At 38.8% G+C, this 20,129-nt stretch overlaps 1 protein-coding gene across 1 annotated transcript; it reads left to right on the top strand.

Moving 5' to 3' along the window:
* The first annotated feature begins 6,812 nt into the window (after positions 1-6,812).
* Positions 6,813-13,839, top strand: LOC117538475 (transgelin-3-like). The gene is made up of 5 exons (XM_034204205.1): positions 6,813-7,119; positions 11,468-11,654; positions 12,042-12,213; positions 12,719-12,821; positions 12,940-13,839. Exons 2-5 carry the CDS (start codon positions 11,475-11,477, stop codon positions 13,091-13,093), a joined length of 609 nt encoding a protein of 202 aa, XP_034060096.1. The 5' UTR covers positions 6,813-7,119; positions 11,468-11,474; the 3' UTR covers positions 13,094-13,839.
* The last annotated feature ends 6,290 nt before the right edge of the window (positions 13,840-20,129 follow it).

Below are 20,129 nucleotides of genomic sequence, written 5' to 3'. Positions count from 1 at the left end.
AGCAACATGTTAAACCCCTGTATGTTTGGTTAAGCAGTACATTTCTATATTTCTTTGCTTAGGGATATTGATGTAACACTGACATACTTCATTGCTAAACAAATTGTTTTTCAACATGAGTAAAAACAGTACCCATATGAATCAGTTTTTTTAAATGTACAAAATCAAGCTGAAATGCATTCATGAGCAACTACACTTCATCAGTTTCACCTTTGTTGACTTTAGTTTTTGTATCTTGATCAGATCAAGCAGCTCTGAAATGTCTTTTTGTTTCACTCTATCAGTTTGATAATTTTTTTAATTATCATGTTCGTTTTCCCAAGGTGCACTTAGGAAGTCTGCACATAAGCTTCTTGAAATCGCTTATTTTGGATTGTAGATATAGAAAAGTTTCTCTTCGATTCAGCCATAGTCTATTACAAGACATTGTTTTGTCGTCCTTAACAAATGAATTCCCTCCATGTTTAAGCCTTTTAATTTAATGAGAGGTGCAGCGATGTTTTCCTTTTATCCCACTGTCTTTTGTTTACCTTGACCATACCGTTAATAAGTGCATTCACGCAAGTAAATATATACTTTTTTCCCATGTAAGGATAATCAAATAGATTTCCGATCCCTTCCCAGACATTTCCTCCTTTTTCATTTTCATCTGCTGTGTGACCTACTCTCCTCAACTGATTCATTACTACCCCTGTGATAAGACGGCAATAAGCGAGGAATCATTTCATTATTCATCTCCCTTGTTCCCTCCAAATTTCCCTCTCTGCCTCTTCACTCATTCATAAAGATGAAATTGGAGTTGGCTTATTCCTCTCCAGAGCCTGCTCCACTTCTACCCCCTTAATGTCTTGGCCCATCAATTTGTGTCAGTCTCCATTCGGCTCTCTGCAGGGCCTCGCTCTCTTTGCGTGATGTGGCCTCTCTCTCTGTCTCCATCTGCTCCTCTCCTCCACCTGACTCATTCGTCTCTCTTTCCACAGCTTCCTCCACGTTTTATTCTGCCCTCCTGCCTTCTTCTGACCTTCTCTGTCCTCTTTCATGCAGGCCGGCTTTGTCTTTTCCACCTGGATCTCACTCCCTTTTTCCTTCTTGTTTATATGTGTCAAAGCTGAAGCTGAAGCACTTCAGGAAAGCTCTTATTCACTCTCTGCACTCCTAAACCGTCTTTGACCCCAATTTTTTCCCACCACAAAGGATTTTGTCTCCTCTCTCAAAGGGAACGCTGACAAAAAGCTGAGAGATCTTCTCACGACAGCTCAGCAGCTATCATTAACTCCTTTTATAACTTGATGTCTGCACCTCTCTCATCTCCTTGGAAATCCTGAAAGCACGATGTGTGTGGAGCGGATAATGTGCAAGTTCTGTCTGATGTTATTATTTAAAGCTGTGACTTCCAGATCCAGTCGAGACTATTTTGACATCTTACTGGGTTAATCCATCTCTGGGGCTTGCTGTTAGTGAGAAAGATTTGAGTTTCATCTTTAAATTTCCCCTCCCAAAATCCCTCCATGAAGTCCCTTTTACACTCTGCACAAATCTGTCTTTAACGTGGTTACTCTGGTCATTTTGTTGCGTTACATGGTTGTCAAAATGATCACTGTATTGTGCTTTATTCAGATTGATGTTTCTAATTTGGTATATTTGTGATGACTGGGAGTTTTTAGCGGTAAGAAAAGTGGTGTGAAAATAAACATAATCTTTTGGATATTGCCCCTGCAAGTGGTCATCAATAATCCAGGATACCAAGGAAAATGCAACCTGTGCATCTTGAAGGCAAATGATCCTTCTTCAACTGAAGATTATATGTTAAAATAAAATCCATGTACCTACTTGCTCACATTCAGTTTGACAGCTCCCAACATATCTTTAAAGACCCTCTTAAAAGTATGTAATCCCGCACTGGGAGCACATAAACCTACATCACATGAAACTTCATTTGGATTATTACTGTCAAACTACTGCAACTAATACCATGGTTTACAAGCATATTTTGAGTGATACCGTACAGCGGTATGGTAATGTATTTCAAATAAACTCCTCTTCCTGAGCTGAGGCGATGTCTGCATCTATATCATACACAAATCTCAACATACAGTAAAACTCATACTGCATCTGTTCTCCAAGACACACAGAGCAAGACTTACACAGCATCCCAGAGATGTTTTAAGAAACCTTAAGCCACACAAAGAGGAAGGATATTTCATTTTAGTCGGTGCAATGCTGGAATTTAAGGAAGGAAGGAGCTGGATGTGACAAATTGTGCATCAGTCTGTACAATATGATCTCCTCCTGTACAGCATGATCTGTACAAAAAAACAGGGTTACCCACGAATCTTAAACTCACAATTTGCCGCCTCTCCACCCATCCCCCACACCTCTGCCTCCTGGATCAATAAACAGAGGTCACATCAATTAAGAGGAAGTCTAATCTTATTTTTTGTAATTGCCTTAGATAGCATGTTGTTGGCAAAGAGCAGCGTTGTGCACTGAAGTCACAGAGAATGCAGATGTTCTCACTGCAGGTGGGACACTGCTTTAAATGTTTTTACAAAAAGCCTTGGCACACAGTCTCATTTCTAAAGGGAAGAGGGAACAGTCATCAGATTTGGGTTTGCATGTAAACAAGTACTTACATGATTACTGTTTTGATTGACACCCGCTCCACCTTGCACATGTGATTTGCACTGTAGATGTTTTTTTCTGCACAGCTGGTTCCTGTGTGAAAGCATTATTAGAGGGGGGATGTGAAAAGCAGAAGATTGATATGGACATTTAGGGGTCACAGTTTAGAGGCTGAGTGTCAGCAGTGGGAACATTGTGTTTAGTGGTGCCGATCACACTGAGACACATCGCCTCCAAGAGGACCAAGCTGCACACTACAGCGCTCTTGTAAGAAAACATGCAAAAGAACGTGTGTTTATAAGGTCAAATATGAAATCTAACTCAGAACTTAACCATGAAATCATGAGTTCATAATGTTGTGCTGGAATTCTGCCAATCACAGTGGCCAGTGTACTTTTAACTTTTTAAAAACAGTGTTACTGTGATATTCAGTATATTCTATCAAGCAAAAAAGTGTTCCTTCTCTATATCTGAGGTCATACTATACAGATGTTATTCATCCAACTTCTAAAACTGTACAATATTTTCTTGGTTGAAACTGCTGCATTCACAAGAACAAAAGACTGTAAATAATTGTATAGTGGGCACCTGGCACAGATTCACAGACTGAAAGTGGAGAGAAGGTTGGGAATAAATGAGGAATCCCTGCTGCGTCTGACTGGTATTTTGTCCTAAAGGATCAGGCACTGCTGGACCACCTGTGGTCTTAATCTAGGCTTTTCTATTCATCCACATATCTCATCATCCGGTTCAAAACTTTTTCTGTTTATTAATACAACATTGACAGTGCGCAAGATCCGTTCTTTATCATTTCTCTTAGGGTTGCTTTTCAAACAAGGACATGAAATATTAAATGTATGATTTCCTTTCAGCTGACACGCTGCTCAGTTTGTGGAAACCCAGTTTCAAGGACCTACAGCACACAATCACCTTAGCATTTAGCTTCAAGCTGGCTTTTGGCCACAGGAGCTTTTACAGAAATATGCAAACATAATCAAGGCCTGCAGTCCCATGTCTAATACAATGTATGAAGGCAATACATTAACAGAGGTTAAAAGGATAAGAAGCATCCTGGGCTTGCCTCCAACATTTAAGATTTAATGATTTTACTCTCTTGATAATCTTATTCTTCAACTAAAAGGTTAAACATGGGCATGTTTTGGTTTTTCACATTAGCATCATGACATTTTAGGATGAAGGACAAAATAGACTGCCTTTGCATACAAATCACATATACTTAATATGTCTGTTAAGTGTTTGTCTCCACAGCAGAGAAATATAATACATATTTATTTTATGATGGTGATCCCTTTGTTTAGCCAGTAAAAACATGTGTCGGCAGCTCTGTGAGCTAAATGCTAAAACCCTCACAATGCTAACATGCTAAGGTTTAGAAGTTATCCATTCAATTTGGTTATTAGTTCTGAAACAAAGTCCATCTGAGGCTGATGGGAATGTCATTAGTTTTGCATGTAAGGAACATTTTAAAAATGTTATCTGATGAAGGCAAAAGATGAAACGTTTTGGTAGGGGCATTAATGGTTGCATCCAATTTTGTGTCACTCTATCTCACATTACAGTCTCTTCCAAAGTAGTGGACCAGCCTAATAGCCGACCATTAGTATTGTCCAGACATTGTAATGTTTATTTTTGACCACATAAAGCATACACCACTTAGAGTATTAACAACGCTCTAAAAGTCAAAAACCACATGACCCATGTGATGGAGCATCTAAATAGAGCATCCACATTTTGGGGGGTTTTATACCCAAAATAGGCTTGTACTTTAATAATTCAGGCTTAAAAACAAACAACAAAAACCTTCACTTTTCTCTGACTATCCCCCTTAGTGCTCAGTTACTCTCCTCCATGTGTTTATTTTCTATTTACGTGAAACAGCTTCAGATTTCACACCCTGATGACAGATTATAGTGTTGCGTCCACCATGCAGCACTTTTTCAATTAGCAGCTCTCAGCATGGGTATCAACACCCAGCAGTGCGTACCTGAAAATACAAGTATTGTGTTCAAAGGACAAGGTTGATTCTAGAGGATTAAACGTGAAATAGTCCTTTTGATAAACAAAATCACATTTAAAGAATAGCTTGCTGAGCGTGGAATATAATGCTACATTTGGCTGTGTACACCCCTGCAGTGGAGTTAAGTGCACACCACAGAGGAAGAGGCAAAGTGTGGATGTCTGCTTTCTGCCCCCCTGAGCCACCAGATGTTGCTGTAGTGCAGGAGCAGCCTGTAGAGACTCAGGAGGGCTGCTAAGCATCTGGAAAGGAAAGCTGCAAAACAAGCTGTAATTCATATTTCCTGCAAAGGCAGCATTTTGTGGATGAAAAGGTTTGAGTGATTTTAGGTATATGGCAGGACGCCATCAAGTGCAGAAACAGGTACGTCTGTGGGATAAATACAAAACCAGGAGGAGGGAATTGCTCCTACTTTAAATTAGGGGGTAGGGTGGGTGTAAGTTTACACTTCGCCCAGAACTCAACCACATGTGGAATTTCTCATCTGCGTGTATTTCACCTTTTTACAAGTTTGCTGGATCATTTCCCCATGTTCTCACAGACACAGCTATCACAGGTTGAACATGAACAGTCCTCTTAGTAACAGCACCAGTGTCAACAGGTTCACTGTATTCACTATAATGGGTTGCCAGGGAAGAAGAACTGAGATCATTTAGTAGTAATGCCTGAATGTAACAATAATCCACTACAGTTAAAAGTCAGATTCCAAATGAAAGTTACCAAAGTATTATTGCCAAAATGTATCCAAATGAAAAGTGCTTACTATGGAGAACGAGCCCTTACTAGTATGCTATTTTAGCCTTGTTGTTCATCGCAGCCCTTTACTGTATCAAAACTGACCCTTAAGTGAAATCCACATAAAAGCACTAATGTCCTTATTTTAATAAAAATGGTAAATGCTGAAAAATTGAAGATCAAAAATTCCTTAATGTAAAATAAAGCAATGAATGTATGATCAAATGAAATATTATTGTCAAATGATTTACCTTTTTTAAGCATGCATTTACTGCGTCATAATGACATGTCAAATGTCTATTAGAAGGACAGTTATCTAGCTTTTCGGCTATAAGAAAGCGTTACATTTAAAAAAGGGCATTCGAAGATCACAGACCTCAACCAAAGTTGTGTCCGTAAGAAAAATACTGTGTGCATCTGATCCAAAATGTAATGGGTTCTTCTTTGGCCCGTGCTCCACTCTTCCACCCAGTTTCATGACAAATTGCTCCTTGTTTTTGATTATAATCCTGCTGACAAACCAACAAAACAAACCAAAAACATAACCTCCTTGGCAGGGGTCAGAGGAAGGTGTGTTACACTGCAGTGTTGTATAACAGAGGGCAGCACGACTTCTTTCTTTGTTTGATTTGTGTTTTAACTAAGGCATTTTAAGGCTTCATAAGAGGCTGCTTCTGATGAACTGTATCTACAAAATATAAATTAAACATGTTCATGATCACTTTGAGTTCTTTTTAAGTTCACTTGATAAAAAAAAAGATCCTAAACCCTCATGTGATCACAGTTTGTTCGCAGGAAAGAGGAAATGTTTTTCTGCAACGAAACCCCACTCAGGTAGTGAGAATGATTAACTCTTTAAAGTCCGGGTGGTTAAACATTAGCCTGTAGTCCTGCAGTTGAATAACACTAAACAAAGCTGACATGGCCTGTCTCAGCTACATGACTTCACACATGCCAGCTCCTCACATTGTTATCACGTCTGATGTTTTATCTCGGAGCCCCGCCAAGTCCTGACATGCCTCTGAGGGAGTGCCTCTCCCTGTTGTCATGGAAACCGCCTAGATTTTCACCTCTGTGCTAAAATGAATGACAAAGGGACAAGAGTCACTTCCAGATGTCTGTGTTTACATCTCCAACTATTAGGCAAAGAAATGCTGTGACGTGTCATGACCTGTTTATTCCTCCTCTTTGTGTCTCAGCATGAAACTCAACAGAGAGGAAGAGATTTGCATTCAACAGCTGCCTGTTTATTTCAGACAAACAAACAACACCAGTTTGAATTAAGGCAATAAATAAACTCCTACTCGTGCCTGCTCTCTAATTACTGTAACTCCCTTCCTGGGCAATATTCTCCAGGATTTGTATCATCCCTCCCTCTTAATCCTGTCTCATTCTTTAGTGGTGGAGGGAGACATTTAGAGAATTCTTTTCAGTGACCACACCAAACTCCCCGGTCACATGCCCACTTTTTCCTTCCCGGCCTTCTCCTAAATAAGGAATTACAATCTGAGTGAGGAACAGGGAGAAAGAGCAAAGGGGCGGGCCCTAGAGTGAAATAAGAGGATGTGAGGCATCTCTCTCTCTCTCTCTTGAAGTCATATATTACAGACGAGGGTGTTTGCTGTATTTGTGTTGGCCGTCCTGAGTGGTGCACTCTGTACTGTGTATAAGGAAGAAGAAGAAGCACGAGAACACACCTATTCACCTGAAAGCTACTACACAACGTAAGTAAACGCTTCTTGTTGTTTTTTCTCAGCCTCATTCAACAATCTCAGCTTTCTGGTTTCTTGCTTCTTTGTTAGGCTAACTCAAAGCAGGAAACAAGAAAAAAAGGAGTGTAATGTATCACACACCCTCCCCTCGCTCCCTGTCTCCTTCCCTCTTACTCTCGTTTGATCTTTGTTCTTTTTTTGTGTGTTTCTGTGTGGATCAGATGATTTCTGAACAGCCCACTAGTTTGTACATTCCTGTGTTATATAATCCTGTTTCTTATCTACCTTTAGTTTCAGCACTTACAGTGTGAGGCCTCATAGCTTCATGGGTTCAGGCTGTAGTTGAATCTCTAATAAGAGAGCTTTCAACATGTAACCAGTATGCTCTAATAATATGTCATTTTCAAGTTTAATGTATGCTGTGAGCACCAGGCTGCTGGTTCAGGATATGGCAGTTAAACTGCGTATGTGTGCATCACATATGTTGTTCCTTTATGGTTCATGGTACAGTTGTATGTGTAGGCGAGCACTCTATGCATAACATAACTTGAAGGCTGTGACTGTTCTCACTATCTTCAGTGATAAACTGATAGATACAGAGATGAATTCACAGTCAGCAGCAGCTGCTCAAGTATCGTTAATCCATTGTGTTCACATCACAAAACTTGACAAATGCCCTTTAGCCTTTTGCGAAATGACAAAAAGCAAATATGATGAGTTTTGATGCTATTGAGTTGACTCAGAAAATAACTGCGATGATGCAGTTTTACACAGCCCTGTCGCAATAACAAGAATGTTGTGAAACATCTTGAACGGATGACTGCGAGTTACTATGATACAAAGTGGAGAATTTGGGCGGGGTGGGATACGAGTTGCATCTGAGTACAACACTTAACCCTCTAATGACCCACAGGAGCAGATGAGTGTAATAAGGGAAGAGATATAAAGGACTGAGTAAGGTAAAGCAGAGGATTTGTGAAAGTCATTCACATCAGTACGCAGCGGTTTTTTATTTCACTGTTGTTTCGAGTAAGGACGCCAAAAAGAAAAGATAAAAAAGAAAACCTATCAGTGTGGTTTGCAGCGTAGACGGACTGTTTGACTTTTCTTCAGTTAAGTTGTTAATGCAGCTGGTGTATAGTAAGCTTTATATATAGACTTCCAGAATGTAACTGTGTGGCAATTATAATAAACTCTTTACTGTATACAGTAATACGTATATTATAATAGTCAAACAGTAAAACTTTGTAAGCCATGTGATGACAGGTCGAGCGCTGAAGCATTGAAGTACGCAGATCAAAAGTGTATGTTGTAGAATAATTCATTACAACATATTAAGACACATTCATTTAGATGTGGAAACTAAAGACACTCATTTAAAGAAATGTGGGTAGGAAATGAAAACGTGTAACTTTAGTTACTCTTTGCCAGAGCATGTTAGAGCAAGTTTAATAACAACACACATCTCTGTTTAATGACGCAATGGTTTTTGTGGAGTGTTGTAGCTGCTACTCTATGATTACAAGATGTTCCCATTGAGTACTCTGCCACTCCTAGTTCATTTCTAAAGTCTACATGTCTACACAATCTTCCAAAACATGCACTCAAACCCCTTACACACTCGCCTTTGAATGGCTGTGCTATTATGCTAGTTCGCACATTAAAAGTCACTTTAAAAGTACAAATCTGTCCCACAAATTGTTATCAGTGCAGAGTTACAGAGTTATGATCCAATCGGCAGTTGACATGTATAGTCCAGAGATCAGAGTGCAGGTTACACCTAATCCAAAAGAACAAATACTTTGACTTCAGGAAACTCCCAGAAATAAATCTGGATGTTTGCAGCTGCTGGATGTTCTCTGGGCGTGCCAGGACAAAACAGATGGCAGTCCTCATGCAATTGAGAAAGAGGTTATTGAGTGTTTAGATATTTACTTTACTCATGTTGTTGTCGTAAACTGGTTTTGGAGTCACTCAGCGGACAGGAAGTAGCTTCTTCTCCATTTAACCACTGCAACCTTAGACAATGAACAGAGCCACAAGTGTGATCTATGGCAGCACAGGCTCCAGTGTGGGGCTGTTAGACACAAGGAAGATTTGTCATACCATTACCACATATTGTTTAAAACTGAGAAGCCTCTGTTTTGCAAGATATGTAATAGATGAACATCTATATAATAAATCTGAGATTTTTGAACAATCTAACATAAACATGAATAAAATGCAACAAACTAGTAGTTTCCCTGAAGGGCAGATATACGGTATACCATACATGTGTTTGTATATTTGGCAGAAAGAAAAGGCAATCAAGATGATTTTCCTATCAGCTAAAAACATCTCCATATTTTAATACACTTCCCTAGTTCTTCGGAAATGTGAGTGAATTGCATAACTCTAATAATCAGATCTGCAAAAGCAATAGCTGCAGCATGGTGGTTAACACGTACGTCTTGAACTTTCATGTTTTAACAGGCTTCATGTTTTTTTTTCCTGCTTAATGATTGTTCCCATAGTGATCAGCAGTGTGTTGTTTTGTTTAGAGTCATGTACACACACATTCTGTAGCCACCTTTGTCAGGGAGGGAGGAAGGAAGTGACAGCCGAATGAGCAAACAGGATGCAGGGTGCTAGGCAGTTCTGCTGAAGCCAACAGGAAGCTCAGACTGCATTAATACGTGAGATAGGCCAACCATAATGACTAACAGCAGGGTAGTAATTCTTCAAGAAATTAAGCATTGTTCAACATCCATGGTACAATATGTCTTTGTTAAATAGAGACACTGACATGGTGAGGATAATGCCATTTCAAAGCTTCAATCTGTGGTTGTTTACTTCACGAGGTAGTTATTAAATGTGCACATTGTAGCGTCATGATAAATAAAGAAGATGACGGACTCCATTATAATTAAATACCCTAATGTATTATAAAAGGCACACTCACTTGTGTATGTCCTTGTTCTGTCCTTTACTGTTATTTGGATTATTTCCCTATTGCCTTCACTTTCAGGTGGAGAGTTAGATGAAAAGATCATTACCACCTGAAGGTTAGCTTAGCTTGGCATAAGAAATGGAAACAGGTAAAAAAACGGTGGTTTGGATCCCAAGGTTAATTTGCCTACTAGCACCTCTTTAGCTCCTACAAAAAAAGAATTGAATGATTACAATCTAGTGTTTTCTGAGGGCTTATGTGCTATTGTTTGATTTGGAGCAGTACATTAGAGTTAACTGTACACTTTAGGCTTTTCCTGTGATTGAACAAACAATGTGTTTAGTGACCCTTGGAGGTTCTGGTTAACAAACTTCAGACAAAGCTAGGCTAGCTGTTTCCCCTTTCTTCAGTCTTAATGCTAGGCTAAGCTAACCAGCCTTTGACTTCAGCTTCATATTGAACTCACAAATATAACAATAGTATCAATGTTCTCATAACTCAATGACAAAGTGAAGGATTGTATTTAAACATTTTTTTTTTTTTAAATAATAGTTCAACCATGAGCACTAATTCCCTGACTTCAACACTTACACCCTTAAAGGTGGGGTAGGTAAATTTCAGAAACCGGCTCGAGTGCACTAAAATTTGAAAGTACACAGCCAAAAATAATCCGCCCCTTCCTTCAGACTTCCTTACAGAGCACCTCCTCCAACACACATGAACGCACATGACGTCAGCAGACTGGTGAAAGTGGCCGCCTGTCGCTGGCGAGTCATTGAAGTACTGCTGCAATGCACGCCCAATGACGGCACGCCCAATGAGGACACGAGATACATTTGTGCGTGCACGAGATGGAAGGCTGACAGACAGGGCGGCAATCCAATCCGTTTAGCTGGCCTGGCTAAACAGATTGGTTGTACTTTTTACAGTACCACGGGTTCCACAGATGACATTTTTTATGGATTTTTTGTCAAAGCACTTAAGATATTCATTGCTATCGGGATGTTAAGAGCATTCCATGGAATATAACAAAAAGTGTATCTCGAGCCGGTTTCTCAAACTTACCTACCCCACCTTTAATATATAAATATTATTAACCTAAGCAAACCTAACAGTTTGAACAGTAAAATTGCTCTTGGAACATGTGAGGACAAGTTAAACAAAAACAGAAAAACATATTCTGAACATTTTAAATCAATACGTTCCCAAAAAACAAGGTCTAACTCACAATAGATAGACATTAACACACGCATTAGGCAGAAACTATTTGTTCTGACCGCAGGCCAGGACTGTGGGTCTGGATAGGGCAGGGACTTCACTCTGAACGGTGTGTCATCTATTAAATATCCATTTTGAAAGGACAGAATTTGCTGCCAAGGAGTAGTTTGCTCAGCTACCTGTGAATCTAACAAAAATCTTCCCTCCCAACAGGGTCAACATGTCCAACAAAGGTCCTCAATTTGGTTTGTCCCGGGAGGTGCAGAACAAGATTGATAAGAAGTATGACCAGGAGCTGGAGGAGAGGTTGGTGGAGTGGATCATGGCCCAGTGTGGCTCGGGCGTGGAAAGGCCTGAGCCAGGGAGGACCGGATTCCAAAACTGGCTGAAGGATGGATGTGTGAGTGTTCAGTTTGCATATAGGTGTAAACATAGATCTGCATTGTGTACTGTATGTTTACAGAGATCTACAAAGAGGCTTAATTGTCAAAAAGACTCAAAAGACAACAAGACACAAAATCACTGCAAAGAATCTCAAAATGACTCCAAAAATATTCAAAATGACTACAAAGAGATTCAAAGTTACAACTACTAAGGGACACAAAATGACTACAAAAATAAACAAATTGGAAACAATGACACAAAAATGAACTTTAAAGAGACACAAAATGACAACAGTAAAAAAACAACTATCATCACTTTGTGTCTTCCTCGTTTGGAGGAAAAGTGGTGGGGCATTTACACATCAAGAACCCATTGTCTAATAATGCACCTTTGCTTCATCTAGCTGCTGTGTGAATTCATTAATACCCTGTTTGGAGCCAAAAAGCCCATCAGGGCCATCAAGAAGTCCACTATGGTGTTCAAGCAGATGGAACAAATATCCATGTTTCTCAAAGCTGCAGAAGACTATGGAATCACCAAAACGGACATATTTCAGACTGTTGACCTCTTTGAAGGTAAGACATCCCGCAGCACTTCAGAGTCATTAGAGATATTATAACTGTTTAGGGTAAACATTCTGTATAGTAGATATCAATATGAAGAAGAAGACATGTTTTGAATGACAAGTTTCCTGAAATGTTATGTTTTAAAATACAAATTGAGAATTATATTAAGGTTACTTTTCAGAAATGTTAAGACACATACAGAAAAGTGAAGCAAAATTAACTTTATTGTCTTTTTTTTCTTTCCACTTGTCAGAAAGAAGACATGCTAAAGGCTGAGAATAGCCAATACTCAAAATGAACCATTGCATTAAAAAACAATGTTTTATTGCCTGTAGTGTCACACTTTAATGGTGTGGCAGATTGACCTTATTGTATATATATATATAAAATATATAATACTATTCCTATAAGCAAGGAAAATGAGCTTTATTCAGTGGTGTACAGCACAGGCCACTGCCCCCTTCCTTGTATTTGGTGTGTGCTCTGTTCATGTGGGACTGTTGCATGTCTTCAGGCAAGGACCTGGCTGCCGTGCAGAGGACCCTGATGGCTCTGGGCTGTTTGGCCATCACAAAGGACGATGGGTGTTACAAAGGAGACCCCAGCTGGTTCCACAGGTGAGATTCCTCAATAGAAGAAATGTGTCTCTTCTCTCTTTGTTGGTAAAACAAAAGAGGTTTTATTCCGGTGCTAAGGAGTGAGATTGTGGACTGAGATATGTCTGTATGTGTGCAGGAAAGCCCAAGAGAACAGGAGAGATTTCTCAGAGGAACAGCTGACCGAAGGCAAGTGTGTTATCGGCCTGCAAATGGGCACAAATAAGGGAGCATCTCAAGCTGGAATGACAGGCTACGGACAAGCCAGGCAGATCATCAACAACAACCCCTAAACCCTCCTCCAAGAAACTTCTTCTCCTGACTCTTACCTTGGCCATCTGGAGAAATGTAACCTGACTGTTTTCAAACATAACTGGACCAAAACCGGGACCAATGCACATTTATCATGTTTGGCACACATACATAGATCGATACCTTTAACAGTGCAAGTGAACAATTAGACAGAGCATTTAACACAGTGAATTGTAAAGGATTTTCCTAAAGGATCATTCCAGTTGTTTTGCATGTTTTAACCCACTATCTAAAAAAGGAATGTGCTTTAGTTTTCTGAAACACTTTTCACCAGATACGCAAAGGTTTCAGTTATTTTCAGTTCACTATAAAAAAGCACCTTGCAGAGACCTATGACTTGCTTGAGACACATTCACATTTAACCTAGTGTGCTTCAGTTTTTATTTCAACACCTACATTATTGCAGCAGGCAATTTCAAAAATCTGCCCGTTGGTGCATTCAAGGACAGTCTGATATCTGACAATGTTTAATGGATGAAAAAAAATCTATTATTTTACACGATGTCCATATTTGCTTGGTTGCAATTATACCACCAATGAGAGACCATCACTAAGGAGAGATTTGAAGAAGTCTGAACAAAACTGATATATAGCTAAAACCAAAAAATGTGCCAAAGGGAAAATGATACACTGGTTAAGTGAATAGTGATAATGTTATCATAAGCAAGTTTGTCTCATTTGTTGTACTGGACTGGATTAAATTGCAACGTGGAAGGTAACAAGTGTAGTGTTGTGGTTTACAATCATTTTAAGCACACCATTTAAAATGATTAGGTTACAACAAACAAATCCACCGGTCTGGACAAGTGTTATCGTTAAATACAGTTGTGTGTGTTTGACCTGCTCCATAACACAACCTGCAGTTAGTTAATTCATTTCCAACTCATCAAGATGTCAGTCCTTCTTTTTACAGTTTAATCTTATATAAAGGCTTGGTTTTGAAATAAACTTAGATTTTCCTTTTAAGAAGACTCTTTTGTGTTGAAAAGGCAGTAGCAGGATTTGTCCACGTATTACTATTGATCACACAAATCATGGTGCTTAGTGAGGCATCAGGTACATCCGTAAAAGTAATGTACTCACTAATGTACATAGCAACCAAAAATGTGAGTTTCTCCAGGTAACATAACACTGCCTTGTTTGCTTTAAACCTGAGCTTTACTCTATAAAGAGATACACAGATGTAATAATGCCTGTTAAAAAAGACAATCTGTCCCAAAGGAAGGAGAAAAGAGAACATGAAGCCTGGATTTTTCCTGGCCGGGCTTGCCTGGTTGGATGGATTGAGAGAAACAAAGGGGATTCAGAGGAGGGCTATCACTATATCCTGCCAAGGTTTTGTTTATACTTTGATTTTTAAGCTGTTCAGCATGAACTGACTCTGGAGAGGCCGGAGATGGAGAGGAAAAGCAGGAAGGAGACGACAAAAAGAGAATTAAATCAGGTTTGTGGAGAGAAACAGATTACAATGAAACAAACAAGAAGACGGGATTTCGTACGATCAAGGTGGCCGTCAGGAGAGCAAAGGACCTATCAAGTCAGAGAGTGTTTCCAAAAAAGGAGTGATCATTGCAGAGGAAGGGCAAACAAAACATTTCCTTTTCCTCTTCCTTCTATGTCTGTTAACAGGATGCTGTGTGTATAACAGTTTGACACAAAGGGGTCAATTGTAAAATCAGGAGAAACAAGTATGAATTTGAAAAAAGTAGAAACAATACAGTAGACAGGTCTTGCTTAGTTAATCTGTTATTTTCACTATAAAAGCATTAGAAAAAATGCTTCTTCACTGCACAGTCACACTTATCCAACAGTTCATGAATATTTGTTCTAGTCTTTAATGGATGAAGACCCCTTGAAGCTGTTCTCAACACTATATAATATTTTAGTGTTGATGCTACAGGACATTAGTGTCTGTGGGACGGCGGCTCTGCTCAGCTCTAGATTAAATAATTATAATTGTGAAACCGTGTTTATTATTTCAACACTAATATTTATTTCCACACTAGCGCTTTCAACACTAACTAATGTTCTGAGCATAAGTGAGCACTTTGAGTCTCACAATGCTATACACACATTTATCTCAGAGGTCCAATCAAATATCGTGCCAGCTTTTTGTCCCTAAAAGACCCTTCTACACTCTCTACTGTTTCTCTGTCTGCAGCAAACACACTGCGTAGGTCTGGTGATTCTACTGTATGTGGATAAAATGGTTTTAAACGGACATTTTCAACCTTTTATTTGTTATATTTTAGTTTTTTATCACTGTTTAATTGCCATTAGGAACTTTGCAATCATAGGAGAAGCAGGATCTTCCATTCATTTAATCAGAAACAATGCTATACCTAGTCGTCCTTTATTGACTTACTGAGCTAACAACCTTTAGCATATAATCCACTCCCTCACAATACAATCTTATCAGCTATTGTTAGTTACACTGTAGCGAAGTTAATAACACATTTATGAAACAAGTGAATCATGATAAGTGAAAGATTTGTTAAAGAGTAATAAATCATGAGCTATCCAGCCATGAGATAATGTAACACTTTGAGCAAGGTAAAGCACTGTGGTTGTGTAAAACTGCCTCACCTCAAATATGTTCAGGTAAAACTGATACATTCATATGATGGACTCATAATTCACTTTTTACCTGAAGAAATGTAGAACATAATGTTCTTCAGATATTTTTCAGACAAGCTCAAGCAAACACATCACTCACTGCCTCCATGTAGTATCTTTATCTCACAGTTACAATGAATTAAACATTCCTACAGCTAGTTTTTTTTTTTTTAACTGGCGCCCGGCCTTTTTGACACAGGAGCTATTTTTTCACATTCCATCAGGGTTTTAATAAAAGTGTGGAAACACTAACACACCGCCGGCCTCACAGCAGAGGAATGCACTTTGCTGCCATACAGGGGCATAACAGGGGCGACGATTAGACATGAGGTTAAAGAAATGGCTTTGTGACTGGAGAGATGCCCGTCTGATCCTTAGACTGTCGGAGAAAATGTGAATGGGGGAGCTGATGTAACACATACTCCTAACACTAGGCTTTAAACAAGACAAAGGAGAGGGGCTCCAGTAGACAGCTGAATGAATTAACACAAAGGAAGTACAACAGAGTATTAGGGACATTGTAGGTAAAATAAATAGCAAAGCTGGATGAGGGCGGTAAGATTTAGAGTTTAAAGTCTGTGGTGTATTGAGGTTGATCCAAACTTGTGTAAAGCAATGTGGGTTAGGGTTACGGTTAGTTCCTTTGCAACATAACAAACAAAACATTTATCTTTTTCCTGTACATTTGGTAAATGTTATACATTGTGTGTTTTTTAAATTTATTTTATAATGACTACCTTAATGTTAATCTTTATCCCAAGTTTCTTTCTCGTATATGTTCTACTTTTATCTCTGGGTAGTTTTTTTAACGTTTAGTATTACACCCCTCACCTGGCTACGTAATGTATTTATATTCAACATACAATGGCCTCATTACGTCGTAACACAAAGGTCATTGAAGGTCAAAAATAGCTTTCAGCTGTGTCTCAATAGGAAGAACACAAGGTTAACCAGATGTTTACAGCAATTCTAGTCACGTTTGTACAATAACAAGCACATAATAGGTCCCTAATGTGTCACTCTTAAACCACCATACCAAGTAATGGGGTACAGTTTAAGGTAAACATTTAAACTAGTTTGAATGAATTAAAGTAAATGGCCTTTCAGTCTGATTATCAGGCTAGAACTAATGCTTCAGATGAAGTCACTAAAGTAGGACACTGATCAAGGCTTCAGAGTGATGTGATGGAAAAAGTTGTCGCCCGGGCAGCTTTCATTCTGGCTTGACCCGCAACACAACCTCTGAGACCGTCCTCCCATGCAAATCCAGTCATTTCAGCAAGGGCCACATAAGGACAAAGTCAAATGGCATATCATGGTGTCACTGTCAAATCAGAAAACGCTTTTATGTGCAGTTCTAGATAGCATGAATTTACTTTGATTAATTTTGAGGATTTGTTGTGTATCTTTTATCAAGGAAAGACCTATTGCACTTTTAAATTGATAGTTTTTAGGTTTGAATTCACACATCTCAAAAATAAATCTATTTAATTTAGAAAATTCTTATCTTGTTTTACAATAGCTGTCTTTCCATAAACAAGAAAGTACTTCAATTCAAATGTTCTTTGTAGGCATGTTCTGTTTGTATAAACTGTAAGGAAGAGATGTCAGGTCTTAGGTTCTACTTTCTCAAAAAGTCATCATTTTTGTTTAAACATTCAAATGACAAGGGAGGACAAGAGGGATGTGAGAAAACCAGATGTGTAGCAGTTTAAATTCTGCTGAGGGAGAAAGGTTAAGACAGTTATTGGAGCGAGAGAATTCCAAAGGGCAGCTTGTCCTACAGATTATTCTGTGCGGAACCACATTTTAACATGGAAAAATAAGAAATTAATTGACAGCAAAAGCAATGTCAGGCTGCTTTGGTTTCTACTCAGCAAGGAGATGTCAGAAGTCATTAAGTGGTGCTAGTTAAGACAATATTGCCCTGGGGAAGTAAATAGGACAGCCTGACCCTGACCTGCTGAATTAGCTTTGGGACAAACACAATACTGTGAAGTGCAGTGCAGAAATCAATGAGTATTCATGAATTTTGATGACCTAGTCAAGGAGTAGTAAGGCCCTCTGGAATCCTTCAGCACTGTGCGAGTGAGGTAAAGACACTCTTACACAAACCTCTCTGCGGGTAAAAAAGCAGGGCCAACAATGAGCCAGATTGGTTATTTTCTGGACTGTACAGCCTTTGAATGCAGTTTAATTCAGGTGACATTTGCATTGGAGATCCTTTAGTCTGTTTATGAATCCCAAGAGGCGCAGTCATGTAAAATCATGTGCCAGATAACGTCCTTTCTGTTGACATAGGAACATGCTTTGGTCATGAACACGTACAAATAAATATACTCTATACTCTGAATATAGGGGGGGATGTGTGCATGAGAGTGTGATTGCATTCTCATTGTTTATATCATCTTTTAAAAATTACTTAGTCACAGGCTGTATATTTAAAACTCAAAATGAAATGACTAAAGATATCAAATACCAATACTCCTCAACCTCCGCACTACGGCATTACACTTACTACAGTACGCTAATGAGAGCCCTCACCTGGCTGGTACTGGTTACTACCTCAGGTAAGCCCAATATCAATCCCACCATCCATTACACATTTTCAAACTTGTTTTCATGACGACAACAACTTCTGTATTTAATTTCCTCTTAAATGATATGATCTGATTGTGCAATTAAAATTTGTGATGGGCTTATTTTATTTTAACAAATAATTACTGCATCACAAGGGTTACATCACATGGGCCTTGGCACAAGTCTGCACTTATATTGGTTATTATTTATGAAATGAGGACATCTGAGAGAAATAAAATTGCATGGGCTTCAAAGACACTGAAACCCATGAGAACAATTTGACTCATTTAAACTGTAGAGCTTCTTGTTTTCAAGTAAATTAATTAGATTAGACATCTTCAATTTAAAAATAACTAATTCCACAGTACACTTGCATTGCAAATAGCTTTTGAAATTCCGCGAATAATACATAACTTATGTTATACCGGGGCTGTTTTATATCGTTTTCATACTATACTGTAGGTCTCAAATGCATTTTCGTCCATGTATCACTTTTGCCAGTATATTGCACACCCTGATCCCACAGGTTATTCATTAAAGTAGCCCCCTGGTAGGTGAGAACGTATATATATATATCTAATCAGAATGTAATGTTTCCCTTCTTGCCTTCTCAGTTCATTCAGGCCCTTGAGATGTCGTGTTACAGACACACCAACATTGCCCGGCTTGTTAATACTGAAGTCCAGCCAAATCTCAAACAGGTCGATAAAGCAGGAACGACAAACGGAGCCAGATATAGATTTGATCAGGGTGTAGTCTCAGCCTCTAATGCCTGTTGGGAATTGGAAAGTTATCATTTTACATTTTCAAACTGTGTGGTGATAGACCAAGTGGGCAAATATGTATCTACAGAGAACATGTGTGGCTTTAAGACTATTGAGAACATTAAGTACATCATTAGATTTGAATCTCTCGCAGTCTAAACATATACTGTGTTGCTGGAAATGTACAAGCCGTGGACTAAGTGTATACCATTATCTCTCTAAATAAAAGGCACAGGAAAGTGCGTTTCAACGTTTTACCATTTCATTATGTGACATATGTAATGATTGTTTTTTTATTGTTAAAATAGCAGCTTCAATATGTCAGTAAATCCAGCATTGAATAGATTAGTTTTGGGCTGAGCTTGGTGTGTTAACAGAGCCTCAAACTTCAGACTTAGTCGACAGTACGGGCCTCTTAATGAACCAAATGTTTTAGCTACACCGGAGAAGCTTTGACTCAGTTAAAATTAATGAGTGTAACATTTAACATGAACAAATGGTTTAATAACTACGCATTTTACAGCTTGCAACAATAATCATATACACTCCAGCACGGATAACTACATGTTAGCACAAGTCTACATTGCTTCTAAAGGGCTGTTTGTGAATAATTACATTAGAGATGAATGGATAACGTAATCTAATCAGGCATTAAGGAACTCTCTGTGAGGCTTATTATTGTCTCCTTAAATGAGTTGTCTGATGAAATGGTTCCCTCTGCTGGAGAGTGTAACACAGCGCTGAAGATCACTAGCCTTTATTTCAGAACCACAAGGAGAATAGAGAATCTTCTGTTTTTCTTAAACATTCAAACATCCCTAAAGAAGCCCTGAGAGGCAAGTGGGGGGGGGGGGGGACCACATACATTTCCTAAATAAAAAAAGAAATAAAGGAAAATAAAAAGAACATCCGAGCAAAACCCCTTTCCTTGTCAGTTTGTTTGTCTCAAAATCACATCCAATTATTTAGATGTTTTCTTTTCACCTTTTACCACTCAGGGCTTCCGTAGCCCACTCTTCAAAGCTATTGATAACAGGCAGAAATCGAAAAGAAAACT

This window comes from Gymnodraco acuticeps, unplaced genomic scaffold (assembly GCF_902827175.1).
Source record: "Gymnodraco acuticeps unplaced genomic scaffold, fGymAcu1.1, whole genome shotgun sequence".
Taxonomy (NCBI): Eukaryota; Metazoa; Chordata; class Actinopteri; order Perciformes; family Bathydraconidae; genus Gymnodraco; species Gymnodraco acuticeps.
The sequence above is the reverse complement of the archived record's forward strand: the minus strand, read 5'-3'. Positions and strand labels throughout refer to the sequence as shown.

Excerpts from the sequence above, each read along its gene's own strand:
- LOC117538475 (XM_034204205.1), top strand. The coding sequence starts at position 11,475 with ATGTCCAACAAAGGTCCTCAATTTGGTTTGTCCCGGGAGGTGCAGAAC. Across the intron at positions 12,214-12,718 it reads GACTGTTGACCTCTTTGAAG|GCAAGGACCTGGCTGCCGTG; the intron begins GTAAGACATCCC and ends GCATGTCTTCAG. Across the intron at positions 12,822-12,939 it reads GACCCCAGCTGGTTCCACAG|GAAAGCCCAAGAGAACAGGA; the intron begins GTGAGATTCCTC and ends GTATGTGTGCAG.